Source organism: Podarcis raffonei, chromosome 13 (genome assembly GCF_027172205.1).
Source record: "Podarcis raffonei isolate rPodRaf1 chromosome 13, rPodRaf1.pri, whole genome shotgun sequence".
Classification (NCBI taxonomy): domain Eukaryota; kingdom Metazoa; phylum Chordata; class Lepidosauria; order Squamata; family Lacertidae; genus Podarcis; species Podarcis raffonei.
In genome coordinates this window covers 25,070,413-25,096,827 of record NC_070614.1, presented here as the reverse complement: position 1 = coordinate 25,096,827, position 26,415 = coordinate 25,070,413, and the positions used below count along the sequence as shown (strand labels likewise).

The 26,415-nt window shown below is 47.7% G+C and overlaps 1 protein-coding gene across 1 annotated transcript; it reads left to right on the top strand.

Moving 5' to 3' along the window:
* The first annotated feature begins 361 nt into the window (after window positions 1–361).
* On the top strand, window positions 362–23,087 carry FTSJ3 (FtsJ RNA 2'-O-methyltransferase 3). The gene is made up of 21 exons (XM_053362101.1): window positions 362–505; window positions 3,236–3,341; window positions 5,387–5,433; window positions 7,119–7,198; window positions 7,819–7,918; window positions 9,097–9,291; window positions 9,846–9,961; window positions 11,683–11,787; window positions 12,115–12,215; window positions 13,181–13,261; window positions 13,374–13,535; window positions 14,246–14,381; window positions 15,396–15,601; window positions 17,109–17,220; window positions 17,599–17,692; window positions 18,370–18,529; window positions 19,786–19,874; window positions 20,658–20,760; window positions 21,343–21,526; window positions 21,715–21,809; window positions 22,557–23,087. Exons 1-21 carry the CDS (start codon window positions 439–441, stop codon window positions 22,753–22,755), a joined length of 2,538 nt encoding a protein of 845 aa, XP_053218076.1. The 5' UTR covers window positions 362–438; the 3' UTR covers window positions 22,756–23,087.
* The last annotated feature ends 3,328 nt before the right edge of the window (window positions 23,088–26,415 follow it).

Below are 26,415 nucleotides of genomic sequence, written 5' to 3'. Positions count from 1 at the left end.
ACGTTTGTTGATACTTCTTGTATTCATATCTCTTAGTTTTCTTGTGGCGTTTAGGCGCTGCACATGCGTACGTACCCCCTTCCGCCTCAAGTCATTTTTTGACAGACTTTTGCTGCCATGTTGGTAGGTTCCTTAGTACCTTAGATGGAAAAAAAGGGAAACCGAATGACAGTTTGACATACAGTAGTTGTCTTTCGGATTCCCTGTGGTCCCCTAGGAGGTAAAACGGGAGCTTGTCCGTTTGCGTTTGGCGGGCGAGCAGGGGTGGGGGGCCGAGGGGCTCTGCCACACTCAAGATGGCTGTGATGATGCCGGCGAACGTAATGATACAAACCGGAAGAGGAAGTGCTACGGGCTACAGGAAGGATCAGATCAAGCGCATGTGCGTGTAGTGGCTGCTTCTCTGCGCCGGAGGGACCCCCAGCTGCTGATTTCAAGATGGGCAAGAAGCCCAAAGTAGGGAAGACCCGAAGGGACAAATTCTATCACTTGGCCAAGGAGACTGGTGAGAAAATTGGGGTGTAGTTCTGATTTATTTGTTTATTCCCTTAATAAACGACCCCAGTGTATGTCTTGCCCTCATTCCCAGATACGCGGGGATAGTTGCTCGACAGAGAGGAAAAGTCACTCTGTGTGGGTTCAGAGACACTCTTTCCCCTCTCTTTGCCCTGTGAGGTAGTTACTATGGCTTAAGTCTTGGGCTGGGATTGATTTGTGGATTAACGGGGGCCCCGGAGGGGTGGTTGAAGTTGAAACTGTTCCACTCCGGGATAGCTGAGTCGATAGAACATGAGACTTATAATAATAATTAATAAATCTCAGGGTCGTGGGTGAAAGATTCTCGCATTGCAGGGTGTTGGACTAGATGACCCTCTTGGTCCCTTCCAACTTTGAAATTCTATGATTCCCTGAGGAGGCGGGGAGACCTAGCTGTAAGGTTTCTGCTGAGGATTGGGTAAACAGTAACCGACTTAAACTTGTGGGATGTAGAATTAGGTTAAAGTTTATATTGAGCATCGTCAACCTTTCCAAACCCAGGTTCCACTTCGGGGACCGATTTCTTAATATTTTACCATATATTAGCAAGGTGGCAGTGTATCTGTTGCAACACACTTCGGATCAGATTCTGACCCACCTGTTGAAGAACCATTGCTTTACATGACTCTTAAGAGGAACTTTATAATGCTTAAGTATAACTTGCATACGGGGGGGGGGTGTGATCTTCTTGCAGGGGGCAAAATATTATTAACAACAACAACAACAATAGCAGCAACAACAGTTGACATTTGATAAGTGCTTTCAGATGTTCAAAGTGTTTTAGTTACCATCTTTACAACAGTCCTGTGAGATAAATAAGTGTTATTCCCCATAATGTAAATGGAAGGGACTAAGAGGAAGTGGCTTACCTAAGACCACCTTAATGAGTTTATGATAGAGGCAAGATTTGAACTGGGGGATTCCCGATTCATAGCTTAGTCTCTTTAACCACTACACTATGCTGCTCTTACGATTCAAGAGCAGTGAGTATCCATTGGGTGAGTATCCATTAGGCTTGCTTTAGATACAGGTTGTCCTTCAAGGGAAGGACCATAATTCAGTGGCAAAACATAGGCTTTCCATGCAAAGGTCTACACTGACTAACACAAGCACTCCCCAGGGTTCCATCCTTGGCATCTTCAAGTAGGGGTAGGAAAGATGCTTGTGTGAACTATGGACACGACGGCACTTTTTCCTCTCACGCCGTTGGGCCCACTATCACTTAGATAAATTGCCCCCACCTCACTGAACAACCCTTTACTTGAAATTTTCTTTTCCTTTCCTCTTAAAATTCTAGCCCGGAGTATCCTGTGGGGGACCTTTGTGAGGGGATATTTAGTAAGTAGGAGTCTCAGACAGGTTTTCTTTAAATAAACAATAAAGATTTATTTAAGGCAAGATAGTATATAACACAAATGGATTAAACTTGGGTTACTTCAGGCGTACAGTACGATTACACTTTAATTCGTCCTCAGTTTTGTGTTCTAGGTTTGGTTCTGGTGATACTTTTCTTTCAGTTATCCACCCCCTTTAACAATCCTGCTCCTGAGGTACCTTAAGCAATAGACTCAAGGGCTCTCCACACCCCCTCCCTTCACTGGGTTTGGGAGTTTCTTCTTTTCCTAAGAAGAATCTCTCCCCTCCAGAATAGATTGGAGTTCCAAGTAGGCTGTTCCTTTCCAGCTCCTACTTCTCCTGGCTCAACCTCTGCCTCCCAGTAAAATTCTGGTCTATTCAATACACTCAGAAGGGAAGTTGTCTTTTTCCAGAACCAACTCTTTCTCAAATTCACTCTTTCTACCTCAACCTGTCTCCCTACCTATCTCCCGACCTCTCCAACCACCTCACCCAACCTCACTCTACCTCCCACTGTATCTCAGATCCTTTTCTTTTAAAAACTCCCCCCTGGAACCACAGCCAATCAGAGGCTGCCATTCATTAACAATTTGCTGGCAGGGAAAGAACACCCCCCCACACACACTTTCTTTTGTTTTTGATCTAACCGGTCCAGCAAAACTAACTTTTCCATCACACCCCGGATAGCTGTTTTTTGTCAGTCAGTGTTAATGTAATCAGCCTTTTGAGTCCCAAGACTTTCCTTTTGCACAAACACGCATCTGGGGAGCCACTCTTTCAATCTTAACTATTATATTTGTACTGTGGTAGAGCAGCTGGTGTGGCCTACCTTGTTAAGTTACAACCTAGCAGCAGGTCCCAGCCAGCTGGTTGAGGTTGGGCTAATGATGTACGAAGGCCGGTGCAGGCTGTATAAAGCGGCTTCCTATGTTATCTAGGTTGGGTTAGCTAAATGATATCTGGGCCACATTATTTTCTGGCTTAAAATTTGAGGCACACTTCACTCTTGCACTAAAGGGTATGTGTATTAGATTGATAGTGAGATAGATAGATAGATAGATAAATTGTTCTTGATAAGCCCCTGGAACAATGAGCAGCCATTCTCCTTGCATCTGTCCATTAAATACTACTTCCTAGTTTCCCACCCTCATCTTGGCCAAATAAGACAGTGCTCAAGAATAGGACTTTGCCTTACAGGGTTGTTCTGGGGATTAATTGGGGAGGGGAAGAGCCATGTATGCTACCTCAAGTTCCACGGAAGAAAAGCAGGGATATAAATGCATTGAATGAACGAATGAGGTCTAACTGGGCATGGCATGGTGCTCATGCATCCCTTTTCCAGGATTCCGTTCCCGTTCGTCTTTCAAGCTCATTCAGTTGAACCGCAAATTCCAGTTCCTTCCAAAGTCTCGGGCGCTGCTGGATCTGTGCGCTGCTCCTGGAGGATGGTGAGTGACTGGCAAGCAGGGCAGGGGGTGTGTGGAGGATGTTTTGTTCAAGATTAGAGAAGTCTTGCTACTGACATGTTACTGGTACATGTCACATATATGAGGCTGTGTGGTTCTGACAGCTGGGGAAGAGCTTCCGATAAACAAGAGTGAAATATGTTCAGTATAGGCCAGTGATAATGTTGAAATTTTAAGATACTCATTTGCTTTGGTCCTGTGACTTGTCCATGAAAGGATCCCCACTGTGGAGATATTTGGGGAAGTCAAGGTGAAGCGGACTGCCTCTGAGGCTTCAGAACCACCCCAAGTGGACTTGTAAGGTTTGCAGCTGCCCTTGAGCTGTCCATTAATGAAAAAAAGCACCACCCGGAGAGGAAGTGGGGCTAATTCTGTGAGCGACAACACTGGCTTCCAATCAAGAAATGCCTTCACCAAGGCTCCATTTTTTACTTTGAATCGCTGTGCTTTTGGGCGGGGCAGTGAAAGGACCCCATCAGAAGCAGAAAACATTTTTAAAGAGGAAAAAATATTTGGTCACCAGCAGCAATAATATTTATATATTGCTTAATATGCAAAACCCCTAAGCTGTTTACAGAACATGCAGTAAAATAACCTTAAAAAGAAAAATGTACATACAACATTTAAAACAAAAAATGCAATGACATACATTAGTAAAAACAGAGAAGTCATCAATAAAACATTCAGTTAAATTCAATAAATAGCAAAACAGAACAATGCGATCAATGGCAGTCTTTTAGTCATAACTTCCTAATCTCTGCACTCACCCTGCTGAAATTCTGTTGTGGCGACCATAACCCAGGTTTAAGGTGGCACTTGGCAATTAGCTTATATACCTGAGTTTCTAAAACTGGTCTAGGCATTTCTTGGTCTCCACACCCATCCACCCACCCATTATAATCAGTAGGGAAGACATCTAAAGGCTTTTTGTTTGAAACCACATTTTTATTAATCTAGATTTTCAAGATAGCCTACAAAATAGAACCATAAAACAGATCAAAAACATCAGAAACAAAAACAATTATCGTAGCAACAGTAAAAATAAAAAAGCAGCAGTTATAAGATCATTTAACTGATCTTATATCCAAAGGCTTTTGAAAATGAGGCAAGGGTGCTTTGGACAAATATTTGCTGTTGTTTTTTTAAGGGCACAAAATATCTTGCATTGGTAGCCTGCCCAACATTTGCTTGCTTTGGTCCAGCCCATCGTACAGAGGAAGGGGCAAGCAGTTGGCTTGATTTCAAGTTGTGCTCTAAATAAAGGGTTCCTGGGAAAATGGACTCTCTTGCCCGGCTCTGCAGTTCTGAGAAAAGAAGAGAAGAGAAGGGGGAAGGCTCCTCCCTGTTGCACTAAGTCTCTTGAGGCTTTCATCAGGGGCTGCATGCCTGCAGTGGGGCAGAGCCAGAGCCAAAAGTGGTTGGAGCTACCCTTCTTTTATTTCCTTTTCTGCCACCACCTCTCTTCCCACCCAGCATGCTGCAGAAGGAGGGATAGATTGCTAGCTGTCAGTTCAGGTTTCTGGGAAGAGCGGAGGGCTTTTGAAGTTAGGCACAGGCCTGTAGGTTGACCACCCCTGTCCTGAAGATTCCCTGACTCTGCCTTCGCAGAGCATGTTTTGTAGGCCCGTGTTTGCACAGATTATCAGTAATCTTCGAAACAGCCCTATAGAACAGACTGGAAAGAATATTTTTGTGTTACAAATGCATATATGCATTTTGTGCTTTGTCTTATTATAAGCCTCCTGGGTCAGAGCAGCCTATCTTTAACCACTGTGCAACACTAACTGGCGTTCATTTGAGATAAGATCTGATTTTAATTCAGAGCCTCCTGGGTCACACCTCACTATCTTTAATCATTACATAATGCTAGTTGACATTCAGAAAGTCTTGGTGCTGGGGTAAGAGCAGGAAAGGTTTAGAGTTGCGGAGGCAACTCAGATTTTATCAAATGAACCAGGTTTGTTCTCACTCTTTGGGTGTCATTGTTGACTTGCTCAAAGGTAGACCTGATTCTGTTCTTCCAACAGGTTGCAGGTGGCTTCGAAGTTTATGCCTGTGTCCAGTCTTATAATTGGTAAGTAGCCTTGATGTGGGAAGAAGAGAGGGAAAATACTTGGAGCAAAGCCCTAATCTAGCCTAGCTTCCCATTTCCCAACCCAGATGTATCTGGGGAGCTCACAAGAAGGGACATGGATCATAGAATTGTAGAGTTGGAAGGGACCCCGAGGGTCATCTAGTCCAACCCCCTGCAATGCAGAAAACTCGGCTGAAGCATCCATGACAGATGGCCATCCAGCCTCTCTGCCACTGCTGCTCTCCCAGGTGTTCAGAGACACACTGGCTAGAGCCAAGGTAGGGAACCCATGATTCACTCGAAATCAATGGACTACAACTCCAGCCAGTGTGACCAATGGTCAGAGATGATGGGAGTTGTAGTTCAGCAGAGCCTGGAGTGCCACAGGTCCCCCACCCCTGCAAGGGAGGGAGAATGTGGGGGTGATGTACACAAAAGGATCATGGCTTTTCATTTGCATAGTAAAGAGCATTGTGAACTCCCCACATACATTCTCTTTTTGCACATCCTCTGTAAGGTAAGTAATATCCCTGATGAGAGGCTGAGAGCAAGGGGCCTGCCTAAAAGGATCCCCACTCAGATTCCTGCATTGCAGGGGGTTGGACTGGATGACCCTTGGGGTCCCAACTCTACAGTTCTAGGCTTCTGTGTCCATGGAAGAGAGCGCATTTGAAGCAGGTTCATTTCCTGGTTCAGAGCCCTTGTTTCTTAATTGCCAGGTCATGCCAGCTCTCCTGAGCAGGCAAAGGAAGCAATGGGAGGGGGCTGGGTGTGCACTGAGCAAGTTTCCCTACAGCAGGGCTGGGGAGCCAGGCTTTGGTGGATTCCAGATCCCATCATCCCCCAGCTGGCGTGGCCAGGGCCGAGGAGAGTGGTTGCCTTCCTACGACTTGGAGGGAACCAGCTTCTTCATCGCTGCCACAAACCGTAAAAGGGGTTTCCTGATGCTTCACATGTAAAAGCAAAGCACATTGGGAGAGTACGTGCCTCAGGTCCCAAAGTCAACCCTTTGTTTAGAAGGATTTCTAGCAGAAGGAAAGACCACCTGCGGTAGGGCTTGGGAAGCTGCTGCAAGCCAGAGTGGGCAGCACTGGGCTAGGTGCAGTAGCAGCCCCTGCGGTAGGGCAGAGCAGCTCTCCCAACGCAGGTGCCGCTGCTGCTTCCCTGGATGGGGTGGCAGCAGAATTGGGCAACGTGGCTTCTCCTGGGGGTCTACCTAGAGCAGTGTTTCTCAAACTTGGGTCTCCAGCTGTTTTTGGACTACAACTCCCATCATCCCTGGCTAGCAAGACCAGTGGTCAGGGATGATGGGAACTGTAGTCCGAAAGCAGCTGGAGACCCAAGTTTGGGAAACACTGATCTAGAGGCACTGATTGTTATCCACTTAGGCATCTTCACATGAAGACATGTACACATGTACTTACTGATCTGTACAGCCCAGCTGCCATGTGCTCAGACTGCCCTAGTTGAATGTTGCAGCTCAGTGTAAAGCTCAGCTAGGGTGTACACAGATTGCACACTCTTTGAATGCGACTCATTAACATTCTCTGTATATAAGGCAGTTTTGCCTGTAACGGGTTATGCTGCAGAAGTTGGGCAGTGAGATTCCTGGCACTGTGTTTTTCCTAAAGAAACTTCTTCCCCCATATTTCCCTCCCTGCTTCCTCCTGTGTCTTTGATTTCAGGGGTTGACCTGGTTCCCATAAAGCCCATTCCCAATGTGGTAACGATGCAGGAAGACATCACCACGGAGAAGTGTCGCCAGGTAACTTGCTCTCTTTTTCCGCTACCCGCGCCCTGATTCCCTGCGCAGCTAATTTTAGTCTTCCGTCTCGCCTGCCTTTGCCATCCTCATCTCTCATCTGTTTGTTTGGAGAATTTACATACTGGATTTCATGCTCATTTGTTTTTCAGTGAATAAATCCCAGGGCAGGTAGCATTTAAAAATGGAGATAAAAGCATAAAATGCAACAAAGTGTAAAAACACCAGAACAAAATGCCAAGTTAATAAAGCAGATTGAGACTCTTCTGTGTTCTTGTCTGCTCTCTCTACCTCACCCTCTGTTGCTCTCTCATGTACACCAAGAACATAGTAGAAGAAAAGCCCGGCTTTTTCAGGCCCACGGCCCATCTAGTCCAGCATCCTGTTCTCATAGTGGCCAACCAGATGCTCGTGGGAACCCTGCAAACAGGATCTGGGTACAATAGCCCTCTTCCCACCTGGCAACTGTGGCTAGGAGCCTTCCTTTCCCAATGACATCCTGCCCTCTGCAATGAGGTGGAGATGTTTTGTCCTTGGTGAATTCTGTCACGTACTTCTCTGTGTTATACTCAGCTAGGTATTGCCCTGAATTCAGTCTCTCTTTCTCTCTTCCCACCCCCCAGGCCCTACGCAAGGAGCTGAAGACGTGGAAAGTGGATGTTGTGCTGAACGATGGGGCTCCCAACATGGGAGCCAGCTGGGTACATGATGCGTTTTCCCAAGGTGTGGAGTTTTCCTTCCAGGGGTGCTGGGAGGGAGCAGGCGGTCTTCTCGCCGGCGGCACATGCGGGCTGTCTCCTGAGGGAGGAAGCGGGTGGCTGAGCTGCATATCCAGAGCTGTGTGCATAGAGCGCCTGACCTGTCTATCACTGTTGGGTACAGGAGCAGCAATGATTCTCGTGTGCACAGGACAGGCCGTGCGAGTCCCAATGTGCATGTAGTGTCAATTTTGCAAGAACCCCCTTGGCCACATCGTCCATCTGCTGCAAATCATATAATACATGGTGGAGTTGTGTCCCTGCATTTGACACCAGTGAGAGCTCAGCCTCAGATGGGACTGTAAAGTCACATTCTTGTGCTGCCCTTCCTTCCCCTGATCTTGGCCATTGAGAAAGAGAGGCCTGCATCAGAGCATAAGGGGTGTGCCAGAGCATGGGCCTTTTAATCTTGCAGTAGTTTTAAACCCATGCTCTGGCTGCTTCCAGGTTAGACTACTGCAGTTTTGGAACTCCCCCCGCTACACTGGTTGCCCCCTCCCTGTCAGCACTGTCCTTTTTTTGGCTGCCGTCTAAAGGGGCATTTGTCTATTCAGTCATTTGGAAGTGAGGTTACGGGGCTCTGTAGAAAACTGGAGACTGTGTATGACTTTATTCATCGCTGTGTGCTGCCGTGTGGTCGTCGGATGAAGGGTGGCTCAGTCGGTAGAGTACAAGACTCTTAATGCATGAAGTTTAGAAAGCAAGTTAATAATGATTATATTTGGGCCTGCTTTTAAAGATTTATTATTGGCCAGCTGAATGCTAAGCCCCCGCATGGCGCTTTCAAAGGGTGCTTAAAATAAATTTCTCTTGCAATCTGTACATCAATCCTGTAAGGCAGTGTTCCCCAACCTTGGGCCTCCAGCTGTTTTTGGACTACAACTCCCATCATCCCTCGCTAGCAAGACCAGTGGTCAAGGATGATGGCAATTGTAGTCCAAAAACAGCTGGAGGCCCAAGGTTGGGGAACACTGCTGTAAGGTACACAAGTATTGTTATCCACATGTTGCTAATGATTGCGGGGGGTGGGTGTTTTTGTGCATAAACATGCTGGTGGATTCGGCTAAATGCCAAGTCGGCAGCCCTTGCCTCCCATTTCCCTGGCACCGTCTCATTCCCTTTCCCCCTCTGCTCTCCCTTTAGCGAACCTCACGCTGTCGGCGCTGAAGCTGGCCTGCGACTTCTTGGCCAAGGGTGGCTGGTTCATCAGCAAAGTCTTCCGTTCCCGGGACTACCAGCCCCTCCTGTGGATCTTCCAGCAGCTGTTCCGCAAGGTCCAGGCCACCAAGCCCCAGGCCTCGCGTAACGAGTCTGCCGAGATCTTTGTGGTCTGCCAGGGTGAGTCCACAGAGAGGGGGAAGTGGGCACTAGGCGGACACAGAACAAGATGAGCAGCAGGAGGCTTGGTAGCATCATGGCTTTAGCCTCGTAAACTGCATTGATTGATGGATCATTCCATTTCTGTATTGCTTAATACGTTAAAAACATCTAAGTGGTATATACAGAAAACCGAAGCGACAACAGACAACTTTTTAAATACTGCAAAAATGCGCAGTTGCATATAATCGTGTTAGGTTAATACAAAGTTACTAATACCTAGAAATCAATATATAGTGGTATTCGGGAAGTCGAACGCAATCCATTCCGGAAGTCTGTTCGACCTCCAAAACATTCGGAAACCAAGGCGCAGCTTCCGATTGGCTGCAGGAAGCTCATGCAGCCAATCAGAAGCCGCGTTGGATGTTTGGCTTCCAAAGAACATTCACAAACTGGAACACTCACTTCAGGGTTTGTGGCGTTTGGGAGTTAAAATGGATGAGTACCAAGGCGTTTGACAACCAAGGTACGACTGTAAACTCATTTTCTCTTCTGCTACCACTTTCCCCCTCCAGGCTATTTGGCCCCAGATAAAATTGACAACAAGTTCTTCGACCCCAAGTTCGCCTTCAAGGAAGTGGAGGTGCAGGCCAAATCCGTCACTGAGCTGGTGTCCCAGAAGAAGCCCAAGGTTAGTGGACAAGCAAACCTTAAGGAGATCAGTTTATCTTCATTTTGAAATAGCTAACTGGCCAAAACACTGCCTCCAAAGGACCTTTCTCCACCACCTTGCCTTCTCTGATTTTGCTCCAGAAATGCTCTTCTCTGATCTTGAAAGGATAAGGAGCTGCAAAGGAAGTGGAGTAAGGCTGGGCAATATCTGGTTTGCAGCAACGCAGTATATTGATATATTGCAATGTCTGAAATTAGGGTGGAGCCATGCAGAGGCATTGGCTGGCTTCGCGGCTTTTCCTGCATGGTGAATTTTGCTGGAGCCTGCTCTTGTGATTCGCTGCCCCCCACAGGAGACAGGGGAGAACGGGGCCAGCAGTTAACAGGGGTCGCAGGAATCAAGAGTAGTATTGGCCAGCCTCACGGTTTTTCCCACATTGTGATTTTTGCAGAGCACAGCACGCATATACACATTGTGATTTGATATATATTGTCAGGTCAAAATTTATAAAACTAGTATCACAATATCGACTTCAAACTGGTTTGGGATGATATATCACCCAGCCCTAGCGTGGATTGCTTACGAAGTCTGTCCGTCTTGCTTTAGATTTCTACTTTGGATACTGACTTCAAATTTCCACGCTTTTGCTTGGGCACAGTGCTAACCTGTGGCTTTGAGGCATCAGTGGGAACAAAAAAATTCCATAGTTAAACTATGGAACTTAACTCCCACAAGAGGCAGTGATGGCCAGCAGCTTGGCTGGGTTTAAAAGAGGATTGGACAAAATCATGGAGGATATAGGGTTATGCTCTACTGCCAAAGTCAAGAGGCAGTTATGCCTCTGAATTCCATTTTCTGGAAACAGTAGGAGGGGATGGTGCTGTTGTGCTCAGTTCCCGATTGTATGCTTCTCACAGGCGTACAATTGGATGCTGAGAACAGGTTGCTGGACTAGATGGGTCAGTGGCCTCATCCAGCAAGGTTCTGTTAAAATCCTTGGCACCTGTGGTGGACCTGTTAAAGGGTAAAAGAGTATTGGGAAATGATCCATAATGAATTGAAAAAAATGCTTAAAAGTACTTTTCCAAAGAACAAAACCAGAATCCATTTTGTTGGGGATATTTCAGACAGAAATTCCCAGGTGTCAGAAAAGGTTATTTATGTATGCCACTACTGCAGCCCGTGTTTTGTTAGCCCCAAAATGGAAAATGAGCGAGGTCCCAACCAAAGAAGAATCGCAACTTAAGTTGACAGAATATGCTCAGCTTGCAGACTTAACATATAGAATAAAAAAACAAGAAGAACATACATTTAGAGAAGATTGGAAAATGTTTATTGAATACGTGGGGGGAAATTGTGTACACTTGAAAAGGTTGGCAGCATTAAGAAAAATTCAACGGTGTAAATAAGTTTTGATGGATGTAATAATGGAATACTGAATGGTTTAGTTTGTGTAAAATACGCAGGCATTTTTTGATATGAAAAATGAACCATGCAAAAAAAGAGAAGAAGGAAAGACATTGATATTTTATGTTTAAATGAGTATTCTAAATTGTAAAACAAAATATAATAAAAATTATATAGAAAAGATAAATAAAATCCTTGGCACCAGGAAAGTCAAGAGAAAAAAGATGTTGAGGTTGAGGTGAGTGGCATGGAGGCGCACGACTAGCCCAAGTCTCTGCTCCATAGTCTCATGGCTTTTCTCCTCATTTTTATCTGCTGTTCCTTCCAACTAGGCAGAGGGATACGAAGATGGCACCACAATTCTTTATAACCGCTGCACACTGACGGACTTCCTGAAGGCCCCCAACCCTGTGGACTTCCTGGCAAAGGCCAGTGAGGTGAGCACACAGGTGGCCGTGACCAGAGAGTTGCATAGCGTGGGGTGGGGAGGGCTGAATGTTGGCGGCAGTGGCTGGTTCATCAGGAGGGTGGTAGCAGCATTAGACACTGGAGAACCTGGAGGTTTTGAGTTGGAGGGGTTACTAGCTGCCAGAACCTGAAAGGTGCTCCAATCCTGCCGTTGCTTATGATATCTTAGTATGGCTTCAGTTTGGTCTTCCTGTGCAGGGTAAGCAGGTTCTACTGAGGAGGCTCATTAACATAGGGCAAAGCCCTTTGGATGGATAAAGCAATCGGTGCCTCGCTCATCCCCTTGCCATTCCTAGATTGTCTTCGACAGCGAAGAGCTGGAACGCCACAGCGCTACCACTGAGGAAGTGCGTCACTGTTGCCGGGACATCCGTGTTCTGGGCCGTAAGGAGCTCCGGTATGTTCCTCCTTTAAGGGTAGGATTTGGGGTGTAGGGAATGGAGGAAAAAAGCCCACCTTTTGTTGTAAGAAAGAGGTTTTGAAGAGATTCCTACTCGCCAGTAGAAGAGTGAAACACAATGGCAGTTGCTCCAAAGCACATTAAAACTCGGTTAGATTTGCATCTGCCTTCATCCACCTTTAAGCAAATGTTCCCCACGAGAAAACTTAGGCTAGAATAAATAACAGACACTTGACTTTGCAAATAAGTGAGTGTTTTACTCACAATAGTTTCTCAGTGTTACATGTCTCCGTCCACTGGCAGTGCAGTGAAGATGAAAAAAGGTTCTAAACAATCTTTGAGTTAGAAAGGTGCAGACTTTAAAATCTCATTTCAGAGAGATTCAGTTCCCTTCAGAGAGCCATGGCTTCTTGCTTGTTCCAGTAAGCTGAGAGGAGTGGGGGGGGGGCAGAACCAGCTGAGAGCCTGCTAAGCCACACCCACTTGCTACCTGAGCAGGTTCACCCTTTCAGGCATGCAAGTGTGAGTCAGTAACTGTATATTATGGCACCTTTCACGTCCCAGTCACAGAAGCAGCTTCACTCAGGCCCCCTGAAACTATGGGCAGCAAGAGCATGCAAGCAGCTATGCTAGATCACCACTCATCTAGTTTGCCAGGCATTGCCCACATATTTCCAGTTCACACTCATAAAGGCTAGAAACTGTTTTGAAAAATCTAAATTGAATGATGCACCCAGTTCCCATTATGAACTGCTTCTGTACTACAGCTGAATCGTGGCACAAACACACACCCAGCCCTGGAAACTGGGACAGAAGTAAGCAGAGGGAACTTTCTAAATCCCTCACTGAAAGTCCCAGCTCCGTAGTAGCTACTGGTCAAGGCCTTGCGATCACCATTGACTGTGCCAGAAAACAGGTGGGCAGGCATAGAGTCTGACTGTCGTCTTCTTTGCGTTGCTCAGGGGCCTGCTGAACTGGAGGACGAGGCTGAGGCGCTTCCTTGTCAAGAAGCTGAAAGAGCAAGCCAAGGAAATAGATATCAAGTAAGAGGGGCGGGGAGGGGGCTGGTGACGTTCTGCTTACAGGGCAGCCAGCTATATAGGCTGGGGAAAGAAAGTGGGCTGGATTTGCAAAGCCTCTTTTCCCTGTTTTCAGCTTGAGCTCTGGTGAGGAGGGCGAAGGGGAGGATGAACCGCAGCCTGAGCGGACGAGTCCAGAGACCCCGAGCAGAGAGGAGCCAGATGAGAAAGAGGAGGAGGAGGAGCTGGAGCTCAAACTGGCAGAACTCAAGGCCCAAGAGATGGCCGAACTGAAGAGGTGGGTGGTTTTTGCAGCCCCAAATTGCCAGCTCCATTTGTGCCTGATGACAAAGGGCTGCAAGGAGGGACCGCGTGGCGTTCCAGAACTTCTAGGGGAAGCTGGTTGACAGGTGGGCAGGGGCTGTGGGAAGCCTGGAACGGAAGAGATGCCACTCATGCACAGGCCACCGGAGAGCAGTGTGAGAGCAGTAGCATGTGTTGCTACTGTGTGAAAACAATCAAGATCCAAGTGTCCTCAGGCATGCACCTCCAAATGGTGGAGACATCAGGCGCCATCATGGCGCCCAGGCATCTTCACTTGTTCACAAGTGACCGATAGCCAATTGCCAAGTGCGCCTGGGGAATTTTGAATGTTGGCCCAGGGGGTGGGCCATCTTTCTCTTTCTCACTGTTGCCGTTTTAGAACTCCTTGTCAGCCTGGATAGCTCACTTGGTTAGAGCGTGGTGCTGATAACACCAAGGTTGCAGGTTCGATCCTCAAAGGGGACAGCTGCAAATTCCTGCATTGCAGGGGGTGAGACTAGGGGTCCCATCCCACTCTACATTTCTGTGATTCTATGGACTCAGCAGGGGATGAAAGTAGCGTTAGTTGGCTCTGCCTGCCATTGGCTCCTGCTCCAACTAGTGTTTGGGCCCTCTGCCTTCCGTCCCAGCCATTCCAATGGTCTCCATCCACCATGTCACCATCTTTTCCTTCGCCAACACCAGGAAAAAACGCAAGATCCTGCGTGAGCGACGGCGGCAGCGAGAGCGCGTCGAGCTCAAGATGGATCTTCCCGGCGTTTCTGTTGCCGATGACGGTGACACCAGCATGTTTTCCCTCCGGGCCATCAGCAAAAGTCAGGTAAGCAGGAAGTGTTGCAAACATGCATTCAAAGTGCGGGCCCTGGAGGATCCGTCTTAGTCCATCTTTCCACCACCTGATGCCCTCCAGATATTGTTTGCCTGCCTTTGCCCCCCAGCCAGAATGAGTGATTGCCTGTTCATTGTTACTGGTAGGTGAGGCCCACTCGGTGGCTCCTGCTCTGAAGAAGGTGGGCAGAGCGGGGGCCTGTGGAAGAGCCTTTTTGGTGGTGGCTCTACAGTTGTCATGTGCCTTTACAGTGTCTTTGTTTTGGCAGCGGGTGGAAACACACCTCTTTCATCAAGCTTCTAGAGGTGTGATGAGTAAAGCCAGTTCTAAGTATGATACAAGTTCCTTCTAATTCACATATCCTGTTGAACCCATATGATCCTTGACCCACCCATGTGCTTGGAGGGAAGTCCATAATTTAGGAGCTGCCATGGAGAATGCCCACTTCTGAGGGCGGTGGGACTATCAAGGGTCCCTCACCCACATTTATAACACACAAAAGGGTCTGTAAGGATGGATCCTTCAGATATTTGGGTCTTAAGTTTTAATGATTTTGCTATGTTTTTAATGATTTTGCTATGCTAATGATTCTGTTTTGTAGCGTCTTGTTTTGTTGCACATCGCCCTGTGCCTGTTGCAATGAAGGGCAGTATAAAAACGCCTTAATAAACAAGGAGAACTTCTATCATTTATATTTGTCCATTTAGTACATTTATACGCCACCAAGGAGCTCCAAGTTGTACGCATGGTTCTTTTTCACCCTTCCAAAAAAATAAAATATCGTCTCAACAGCCCTGGGGCCCAAGGTCACCTGAGTGGGGGTTCAAACCCTTGTCTCCCACATCTTAGTCTGACACTCTAACCATTGCACTACACTGTCTGCGTAGGGTGAGCAACTTGGAAGAGTGGCGGCAGCTCCCAGCGGTAAGGAGAACTGCCCTCTAAGACGGTCCCGCCTTCCTTTGAAACATCCCATACACACACCTGTGCCTCTTCCACTTCTAGTTGCTGAATGAGGTTTTCAAGGGAGACATGGCGGCAGCAGATACCTTCGTGGCGACAGCAGCAGGTGCAGATGACGACCTCTCGCTTTCGGAAGGGGGAGACTCCGACGACGACATGTCTCTGGCCAGCGAGCTGGACGAGGAGGAGATGGCGGAGGTTGAGGAGCGGTCAAGGCAGATGAAGCGGGCCCAGGCCCCACAGCTGAGGTACTCAAGGGGGTGGGAGGGTGCAAGATGGGTTGCCTCCAGGAATGAGGTTGGCTTGACGTTCTGGAGGGAGGCGGAGAGAGGCACCACAGGTGTCTCCTCACCTGAGCAGCACTAAACCTGGGGGTGAAAATTACTGCAAGATCATGGCTCCTCCTTCTGTGGAAAAGAAAGATCCGAATGGAGAGAGAGAGAGCAGGAACCTGGGGGGCTGGAAAATCAGGTGGAATTATTACCTTGAGGATCTGCTTTCTAGAACGATTGCTAGAAACAGGGAGGAAAAGACACCACAAAATTGCTGACCTCGAAAGCCAAACTGTTATCTATTTGTGATTTTATTTTTTTAAATGCCTCACACAAATAGTTGAAGATAAAACTCTACTTGTCAGGTTGGCAACATTTGAACAGTAAGTGTTGTTTACAAGCTCCTCCAAGCAGGCGTCTGCATGAATTCCTCTCACCTTCTCAGTCAAGATAGAACTACAGTGGTACCTCAGGTTAAGTACTTAATTCGTTCTGGAGGTCCGTTCTTAACCTGAAACTGTTCTTAACCTGAAGCACCACTTTAGCTAATGGGGCCTCCCGCTGCCACCGTGCCGCCGGAGCCCGATTTCTGTTCTTATCCTGAAGCAAAGTTCTTAACCTGAAGCACTATTTCTGGGTTAGCGGAGTGTGTAACCTGAAGCGTATGTAACCTGAAGCATATGTAACCTGAGGTACCACTGTATTTGAAATAACCAAGTAACTGTCAACTGCCACCTGTCACCTCCCAACTGCCACTTCCTTTCCGCAACATCATTTATTGAATGTGAATGCAATGTACTGGAAGATCATGTATCCGCCTTCTGTGGAAAAGAAGGATCTGAACTCGGAGAGGGAGAAAGAGAAAGGGGGTAGGAGCTGGGGGGCTGGACAGTCAGGTGAAGTTATTACCTTGAGGGTCTGCTTTCTAGAACAATTGCTAGAAACGGGGGGAAAGACACCATAAAAACCCTGACCTAGAAAGCCCAGCTTGCCTTTATTCTGCTCCCATCCCTGGAGATAAAGGAATTGTTTTGGTTTTGTTTTGTTTTTAAAGCTGCTTTAAACAGTGTCAGACCATTGCTCCATCTAGCTCAGTACTGTCTACACTGATTGGCAGCAGCTCTATAGGATTTCAAGCAGGGGACATCCCATCCCCACCTGCCGATGCCGGGGACTGAACCTGGAACCTTTTGCGTGCAAATCAAAAGCTCTTGTCAACGAGCTACAACCTTTCCCCCCCCCCCAAATGCTCAAGGCAATCGGTTGTGGGCAGATATTCTTCAGTCGCCCGTTAACCCTCAATATGCCTCTTAGGAGGGATTTCATTATCCTTCCCAAGTGGGAATTCCTAGCCCTCCAACAGCAGTAGGAATACACCTGTGAGTCCAATCTCCCTCCCACCCATCTCCGGTGGGCTACAGGTGGGTCTGCTGTGTTTCCAGTGCTTCGAGCTCTGCTGGAGTTCTGGCCAATGTGTTTACAGGGTTGCCGAGGAAGAGGAAGAGGAGAGCGCCGAGGCAGAGAACCCACTTTTGGTGGCGCTAGAGAGCAAGGAGGAGCGGCAGGAACATCAAGCAAGTCTGTGGTTTGGCAAGGTGAGCATCTCCTGATATGGTTCTTTGGCCTCCTCCATGACCAATGACGGCATAGCTCAGGACTGGGTGACCTCTGGCCCCGCCCAGTGTTGCTGAACTGCAGCTCCCATAGGTCCCTGACAACTGGCTGGGCTTGATGGGGCTGATGGGAATTGGGAGTTCAACAATAACACCCGGAGGGTGGCAGCTTCCCCACCCCTTGGTCTAGTGGGAACGCTAAGAGCATCATGGTTGGGGTGTCATGTTAGATTGGCTCAGCTTTCCAGGTGGTCGTCCTGCAGCTAGAGTAGGCAGCTAGCTATTCCAGGAAGCAGCACCTTGTTTGGGCAAGGGATGCTTCCAGCTGTGCCCTTGATTTTTGTGTTTTCTGCTGGCCAGGAAGCGTTTGCTGGGATTGACGACGATGCTGACGAGGCACTAGAGATTAGGCAGGCACAAGTCCTGTCCCAGAACCGGGCAGAACCTCCCCCAGGTAAGCCACATATTTGAGCCTGAAGGATGACAAAATCTATCCGTCCTCGAGCAACTACATGCAGACTTCCAGGGTCTGCTGATTTCAGGGGTGACAGCAGAGCCAGCAACTTCTTGAACAGGGGTAGGATTTACATTGCCTTCCGTAACCAGAACAGCTAATATTGAATCCAGGATTGAAGAATGATTTGCTATTGCAGAAAATCCTGTGAATATAGACTGCTGATAAGCTGTTGGTTTTTCACTCTCTCACCATATATGAAGGGATTTCGTATACCAAGCTTGGCATCTATGTACACTGGTGGAGAAAGGAGTGCGGGGGGAGCGCACCGCCCGAGGCAACGCAATGCCGGCAAGGTGCCATTTCAGCATACCCCCTATGCGCTGCGTGCCCCACCCCCGCAGGCGGCGCGCCATGCCCCCAGGATGCGTGCCATGCCCCTGTGGGCGGCACACCCCGCCCCCACGACGCACGCCAGCCCTGCCCCCACCTGCTCTCCACCCCCCGGTACTGGAGCGTGAAACTCTGCCACTGTCCGTGTATGTGAATCTTGACTCTCTGGGGCTGAGCCTCCTTCTTCGTTCCCTCCCCCCCATCACGTTTGCCCCAGGCCAGTTAGTTCAGGATGACTGATGGGAGAGATTTTCTCACCCTGACTGTGGTTTTCTCTTATACAGCCTCCAAAAGTACAAAGAGGAAAAAGACGCAGCCCCGCTCTGGTGCTGCACTCGAGACGACACTTGAGGTAGGCCCAAAGCCTGAAGGTCCTACAGGTGCAGCTGAGGGGAAGGGTTCTGACACGGGGGAGAGTGACAGCAGCGACAGTGATGACGAAAGGTGAAGTCCTTTTAAAATAAATGCATTTTAAAAAAATTAATTTTTAAATTTTACATCCCACATGAACATCTTTCAACATACCAACTGCACTGCTCTAGAAGATGAAGTCACATTCCTATGTTTTAGCCCAAAAAGTCCTTCCGCATATTGTCATGATATTTTGGTGGACTGCCCATACCGTCCTCTATTTTCAGTTAAATTGAAAATATAGCAGGGGAGTGCTGTCTGTTTAGAGACATCTCCTTAATTTGGTCAGTGAGACTTAGCTGCTCTATGCATTACTTCATTATTTCATTTTTAAGGCTGCCTTACCTCTGAAGAGGATTAAACATTGTGCAATGGCGCAGCTGGTAAACATTTGGTTCTCTCAGGTTTGACACTCATCATATGCAGCGTGTAATAAGATCAGTTACAAAACAGCACAACAGACAGCAGAAGATGAGTTTTAAAACAACACAAAAAGGGGGACACCTACTTCAGAGACCTACTCCTCCGGCCTGGACAGCTAGTTGGAACAAAATGGTCTTCAGTTATTTCTGGAAAGTGCTGATTGTGGGGACCTGTCATATCTCAGCAGTGATGCTGCTCCACAGAACAGCCACACCAAAACTTACTGTGGAGCAGGCTTCTGATAACCTTGGAGCTGGAAGGAGAAGCTCTCCGGCAGAACGCAGTGGCCCACTGGGTAAACAAGGGATGCAGTATTCTCTTAAGGTCCCTCGTCTTAAGATGTACAGGGCTTTACGTGTTAGTACCAAAACCATCTTGACCCAGTGGAGGATCAGCAGCCAATGCAAATCGCACAAGCGAGGTGTATTATGTGTTGGCAGTAGTTTGTCCCCACAAGCCACCTAGCCACCATATTCTTCACCAGCTGCAGCCTCTGGACCAACCTCAAGGGCAGCCCCACACAGAGTTCATTGCAGTAATCCAGCCTTGAGATTAGCAATGCATTCGCAGCTATGTTCAAAGGATCTCAATCCTGCAACAGTAACAGGTCATTAAAAAACACTCCTAGCCTGCAAGGACACTTTAGCCTCCACCTAACAGAGCTGGATTCAGGAGCAGGAGCGTTGGTGGAGATCCCAGAAAAGTAAATCCCAGAGTTCCTGGGAGTTCCTTTCCAGCTGTCCATGTTGTTTAGATTTTGGTGAGCAGTATGCCTAATGTGACATTTCTAAGGTTTATTTTGGAGGACGTGGATGGGACGTGGGAGCGAAGGCGTCTCATAACTCCCTACTCTTGCCATGTTTCAGGGAGCAGCCAGCCTCACGCAAGGGAACAAAACGGCTCCGGTCAGAGGAAGAGCCAAGAGGCATTGAGGTGGTCCCCATTGATGATCCAGGTGAGGATGAGCCAAGAATGGGGGCTTTTGTATCCTGGTTGCTTCCGCTTCCTCTCTGAACCTCGGATCTGGAGAAGCCACCTGGAAGACAGTCTGAAATGTTGTTGTTGCAGCTGCACTCACCCAGCAGTTCGTTTTCTTTCCCCAACAGTTCCCCAAGTGTTAATTTTTGCAGTATACTTGAGCTTCACACAACTTCTGTAAAAAAATGAAGAGATTTAGAGCAGTATACAGCAGTTCTTTCCTGCTGTTTTCATGTGGGACTCGTAGAGGAACAGAAGCCCGCATATGCAGAAAGTGCGTAGTGACAGTGTCCAGTGATCTGAATGAAATTTAGGTATGTTTAGCCTGTAGAAAAGGAAGTTTGAGAAGGTGATATCACAGCCATCTTCAAATATGTGAAGATGGACCTTGCTTGTTTTCTGCTGCTACAGAGGGTAGGACCCAGACCAGTGGATTCAAATTGCAGGAAAGGAAACTCCCGTTAAGCATTAGGAACAACTTCTCTGGCAATAATTCAACAGTAGAACAGACTGTTTCAGAATGTGATAAACTTTCCTTCACTGGAAGTTTTTAAACAGAGGTTGTGTGACCTTCTGTTAGGGATTATGTAGTTGCGATTTTTGTATTGTGCAGGGTTGGACTAGATGAGTATCGGGGGTCCCTTCCAGCTCTAGAGTTCTCTGATTCTAGTGCTGCGGGGTGGTTTATCAGTCCCAAAGCCACAGGGAAGACTTAACCCAATATTCCCCACATCTGAATGCAGCCTTTGTTTCTCTGCAGTGAAGCGAGCTCGTATTCTGGACCCTGAGGGCCTGGCACTGGGCTCCGTCATTGCCGCCTCCAAAAAAGCCAAGAGGGACTTGATTGATGACTCTTTCAACAGGTAATGGAGAGTAGGGAGGTGTTGGCAAGCTTCTACGTGTCCCTCATCACCTTTTAATACAGAGATTTGCATGTGAGCTTGTGTCGCCGCAGAAGTGTGATACTTCAAGACCTTGCACCTAGAGCTGCAGCCTGACGCACAGATGCTCTGTTACACTTTAATTACCAGGAAAGATCACCAGTACATCACAGCCCCAACTGGAGTGAAAAAGCAGGTGGTACTAAATGTCAAGTAGAAGGTGGACAGTAAAGCCTGATATTTGTGGGGGTAGGAGGGCTCCAACTGCAGCTTTAACTGGAGCCGGCTGATTTGGTCTTGAATTATTTCGGCTACTTTCACCTGTGAGCAGGTAATCCTGCTGCAATTGGGTCGTCCAGTCATCCCCGATGAGGTAAAGCTGGGAAGAGTCTCTGCAAGAGTGCTTGTTCTGAGAGCTTGCCTCCTTTGAGCTAAGAAGCACGCTTGAAATGTTTCCCCATCCTAAAGAGTGAACTGTGCCTCCAGTTTTAATTTTAGGGAGGGGAGGGGAGGGAAGCAGGCGCTTGTTTTGATCTGCCTGCTTACTGCTCTTCCTGCCCCCAGATACACCTTCAACGAGGAAGAAGACGAGCTCCCTGAGTGGTTTGTACAGGAAGAGCACCAGCACCGGCGCAAACCACTGCCCCTGGATCGGCAGACGGTGGAGGAGTACCGCCAGCGCTGGCGCGAGATCAATGCCCGGCCCATCAAGAAAGTGGCAGAGGCCAAGGCCCGCAAGAAGCGGCGGGTAAGCAAGGGAGCAAGCTGCCCGTTCACGCACACAGAGTGGGAAACTGCCCTTTTCCAGATCAGAGGTTCTCTCCATCCTTATTGCCTTGACTGGCAGCAGATCTCCAGGTTTATTCCAAACCCCACAGGAACCCTGCTTACCTGCCCTCTCCCTCAGTGCCCTGACTGCTCTGTCCCTCTCCGCAGATGCTGAAGAAACTGGAGCAGATGAAGAAGAAAGCAGAGTCGGTGGTGAACACCGTGGACATCTCTGAGCGTGAGAAAGCTGCTCAGCTGCGCAGGTAGGTCTTCAGCTTGGGGGGGGGTGCTTCCTGTGGAGAACAGCAGGGTTGCTACATGAATCCCGCAGGGCTCACAGAGGGAGATTCTGTTTCCTCTTGAGGTCTGCAGTGTGTAGATATCGCAATATTCTTCCAACTGCAGGGAGGGGTGGGGAACCTGAGGCATTTCTAGATGTTGCTAGGTTACAACTCCCATCAGGCCAGGCTGGTGGGGCCTGATGGGAGTTGCAGGGCTACTAGAGCCACCGTTCCTAACCAATCACAGAGCGGCTTCCGTAGCGTTCCCAAACGAATGAGCCACCCAGGCTCTGGGGAAAGCCAGGCCTGCTGTGCTTCAGATGTAGCTAAATCAATCCCCTTGGAACCTGATAAACTAGTTTTGTTGGGGCCAGGCTTCTAGGGTTAGATTTCCAGACAGAGACTGGAGAGCTAGCATGGTGCAATGTTAACAGTCTGGGACTCAGGAGACCATGGTTCAAATCTCTACTCTGCCATGAAGCCTGCTGGGTGACCCTGGGACATTCACTTTCTCACAGCCCAAATTTACCTCACAGAATTGTTGTGAGAAGAAAGGAAGGCGCGACAACCTTTCTGTTTCAGAGGAAAGGCGGGATATGAATTGAATAAGTAAAATAGCAACTAAATAAACACAAGAGACTCGGGAGCAATTGTTCAGGGTTCGAAGAGAAGCCTTTCGCTCGTAACTCCCCACTTTCCCTGTGTTCCTCCCCCCTTCTCCAACAACAGCATTTACAAGAAGGCAGGGATAGGCAAGGAGAAACGGCAGGTGACCTACCTTGTGGCCAAAAAGGGCGCTGGGCGGAAGGTCCGGCGCCCTGCCGGAGTCAAGGGCCACTTCAAAGTGGTGGACAGCCGCCTCAAGAAGGACATGAGAGCCCAGAAACGCAAGGAGCAGAAGCCAAAACACCGGCAGCGGAAGAAGTAAACCATTTTGTCCTGCCGCTTCGTGGTTGCTAAGCGAGCATGCCTCTTACCACCCTTGAACATGTCAGAATCTCAAACTGCGCCCCAGGAGTCTCCAAGCAGCAGCTGACCAGGCTTGTTGAGATGTCACATGGAATTTCAGAATTCCTGGCGCTTGGTTTGGTGGCTGGTGGCGTGAGCTGTATGTGCATTGGGACAACGTTGTCTGGGCGCATTTTCTTGCTATCCTGGCCCACTTGCAGCTCACCAGACGTGTCTGTGGAGAGGCCTCTTCATGAGTTACCTCCCTTCAAGGTGTCTGCCCTTGGTTATTAAACATTGTTTTCTCATGAACTATTCTCTGGCTGCTTTTATTTTTCTTGTCAGTAGCGCTGACATCAAAGACAAACAACCCTCTCCCCTTTGTTATTGGCTTTGATTGACATTCCCCTGATTACAGAGGTGTGGCACAAGATCCCAGGCATGTTGGGAGTAGGTTCCTTAACGGATCAAGCTATTCAGGGGCTTTAAAGCAGGCGTGGGGAACTTGTGGCTCATTATTATCATAGATCTTTATTTACATGTCCTTAACCAGCAGGCCCCAGGTCAGATTATAGCAATTAAAAACCAATTACTGTCCCTGGAATAGGGCGTGCCTGGAAAACAAATGTTTCCTGTGTCAAAGGCTAAGTGAAAGAGGCACGTCTTCAGCACTGTCTGAAAGCTGTATAATGAAGCAGCCAGATTCACCTCTTTGGGGAGGGTGGAAATGCTACACTTAACACTCAGGACAATCTGTAGGCTGTCTTTCAGGTATTTGGGGCCTCCTCTCCTCCTAGAGTTGATTTGCTAAACCACTGTAGCTCTGTGAACGGAACAGGGTCCTCCGAACAACTCTCAGCAACCTTAACAAACTACAGATCCCATAATTCTTTGGAGGAGGTCATGAACTTTAAAGCGTCATGCTGCTTTAAATGCATACTCCTCCACTGATTAAATTGGAGCATCCTGTTTTTGGGGGCCCAGAAAGATGCACGTCCCTGTTTCCTTCTGGAACATGTTGGAGGTTATGGAAATGAATGGTGTGAGTGTAGCCCAAGCCTGACACACAGAATGATATTGGCATCCAATCACGTGCAGATTTTGAAGCATTTGGCTATGCTTCCTAGATTCTCACATTTGCTCTGCATTTGTAGAATAGTTTCACAGCTTTCCCTAGCAGGGATGGTCATGCTTGCCACTTCCGCCTTGCACTCACTTCATTGGCACCAGACTGAAATCTCCATTGGCATACAAAAATCTCCTGCCCGTTTGCTTCAGGTTCAAATCCAGACGCCACCTCCCACGCTCAGCTCAGAGATCTTCCGATGAGGGCGAAGCATGCTTAACCTTGCAGGCCTTGCATGAAGTTTCAGCTTATGTCATTCAGGCACCTTGGACTGCTGCAACATCTGGCCAGATGATTGGATGTGGCAAATCTCAAAACAGGTTGTGTTCACCTGATGCATTCAGGTCAAGTCATAAATAAAGACGGTAGAGTCCATTTGTTAGGGCTTTGAAATAACAAAATCTGGGGAGAGAAGGACCCCACATCTTGCTGTTTGAAGTTACAGGGCAACAGCAGTTCCTGAATATAGGAGAAGCATTAGGGTATTGGACTAAGATGTGGAAGACCAGGGTTCAAATCTCAACATAGTCATGATGCTCACTGGCTGATCTTGGGCTAGTCACCCGTTTCCCAGCCTAACCTACACCATAGGTTTCTTGTGGGGATAAAAAGGAGAAGGGGAGAATCTGATATATCACATTGAGCTCTTTAGAGGAAAGGTGAGATATTAATGAGAGCTAACAATAATTGCAGAATTGCTGGGCGACAAATCAGAGCAACCTTTCCAACTCTAGGAATCTCAGCCCAAAGTAGCACCTGCCAATGGCCAGGCTAAGGTAGCTTATGTTTCTATAAGCAGCACACTTCAGAGTAAGTGTTTATCTCAAACTTGCTGGAGTAAAGACAGGGCCGATTCCAACAACAGTACAAGGAGAAAATGAAACACTTGGGTCATATTCTGTTGAGATGAAATGCAGAAACCAAAGTGTTCCCTTAAACAGTACAATCACCAAATGCACAAATAGTGCCTGAAAAACCATGCTTATCTTCTGAAGTCCTGTCTGAGCCTTGTAAGACCGACGGCAATCTTACTATTCGTATCACTGGGAACAGCTCGCAAAATTCGGAGGTGAGTGACTGAATAGCGGAACTATCAGACATTTCAATAGTGCTGCTATATGGAATTGTTGTTCCTTTAAATAAAAAAAGATGTGGGCTGGAGTGATGCCTGGATCCTGTCGTCATATAGCTGAGCCACTAGGTGGCCCTGGTCTTAGTTGGGTGTGGGTGGAGTGAGGCGTTTCCTCTGTCCTCGGCTTGTTGGATGGAAGCAAAGTTCTTGTCTAGCTTCCTGGTGTTTCTATCTTGGGCAAAATCTGGATGATCCACTTATCTGAAGGGGGCAGGGAGCAACAGAAAGAAAGAGAGACAGTGCAACTTAATTCTATGCAGAAATTGCCTTGTAAAGCCTATGCCTTAAGTAGTGGTCTATACATGGGTATATAAAGGAATAATTTTTAAATAAATTTCAGTACAGGTCCAAAATGGCAGTGTTGTACAGAGGAGGAGAAACGAGTGGCTAAACACCCCCCTCCCCAGAAATAAGTTATATAGTGATTAAGGTAGTAATTTTTATACAGCATTCAAATTCAAATTAAAGGAAACGGAAAAGGCTTTCAAGCAAAATATACATTCTCACTTCACGTTGAAGTGTATAAACCAAATAAGCAAGACTGTCATTTAGACTCACTCACCTCTACAAAAAAAAAGGCCTCTGGCCATCTTTGAGGTTGAGGGGTTGTTGATAATAGGAGGTCACAACAGGGATTATGGGGATCTGTGTAGCAAAAGACAGTAGGAAATTAAGAGACCCAGAAGTCGCTAAGCAACGTTTTAACAGGTGAACCTACAGGGATGGTCTTGCCTTTCAGAGTATGACTCTTACCTGAGGTGGAACAAGCGTTCTATTTGGGGCTGACCCAACCAGAGCCGGCCCAAGACAGTTTGGTGGATGAGGCAAACCTGAAACTGGTGCCCTCAGTCCCCCAGGGAAGAAGGTGTGAGTGAAGATCAGGAGCAGGTGAGGGGTGCATTTTGATAGTCTCTCAAATCGGAACTGTGATGTTCAGGAATGGTAAACCTGAGTGATGAATCACATTTTGCCACCAAAAATGAAGCTTTGATTGACTCATGGAAGCCCATGAATCAATGAAATCTGGCAGCATGAGACAAAGATCTATTTCACAATTCACATGTTTACCTGAGCCTTCACAGCCACATTGAAGACTCCTCGCTTGAAGGGAAGCACTGTGGCCCTCTGGTTCCTGGTGCCTTCTGGGTAAACCCAGATCCTCAGCTGCATAAGAAAGGGGCAGAGAAAAATGGCCACAGATTAAAATGTGTCCACAGACCACATCTTTGGAGATCACAGTGAAATGTTACTATTTCCTCACTTTCCGGTGTATTTTGGCCCGTCACTCAAGCTGCTAACGGTCTAGCTGGAAACCAGTTAGAAAATATGAGACTGCATCAGGACTGTGGATATGCCTACCCCGAATGCCCTTCTGCCCCCAG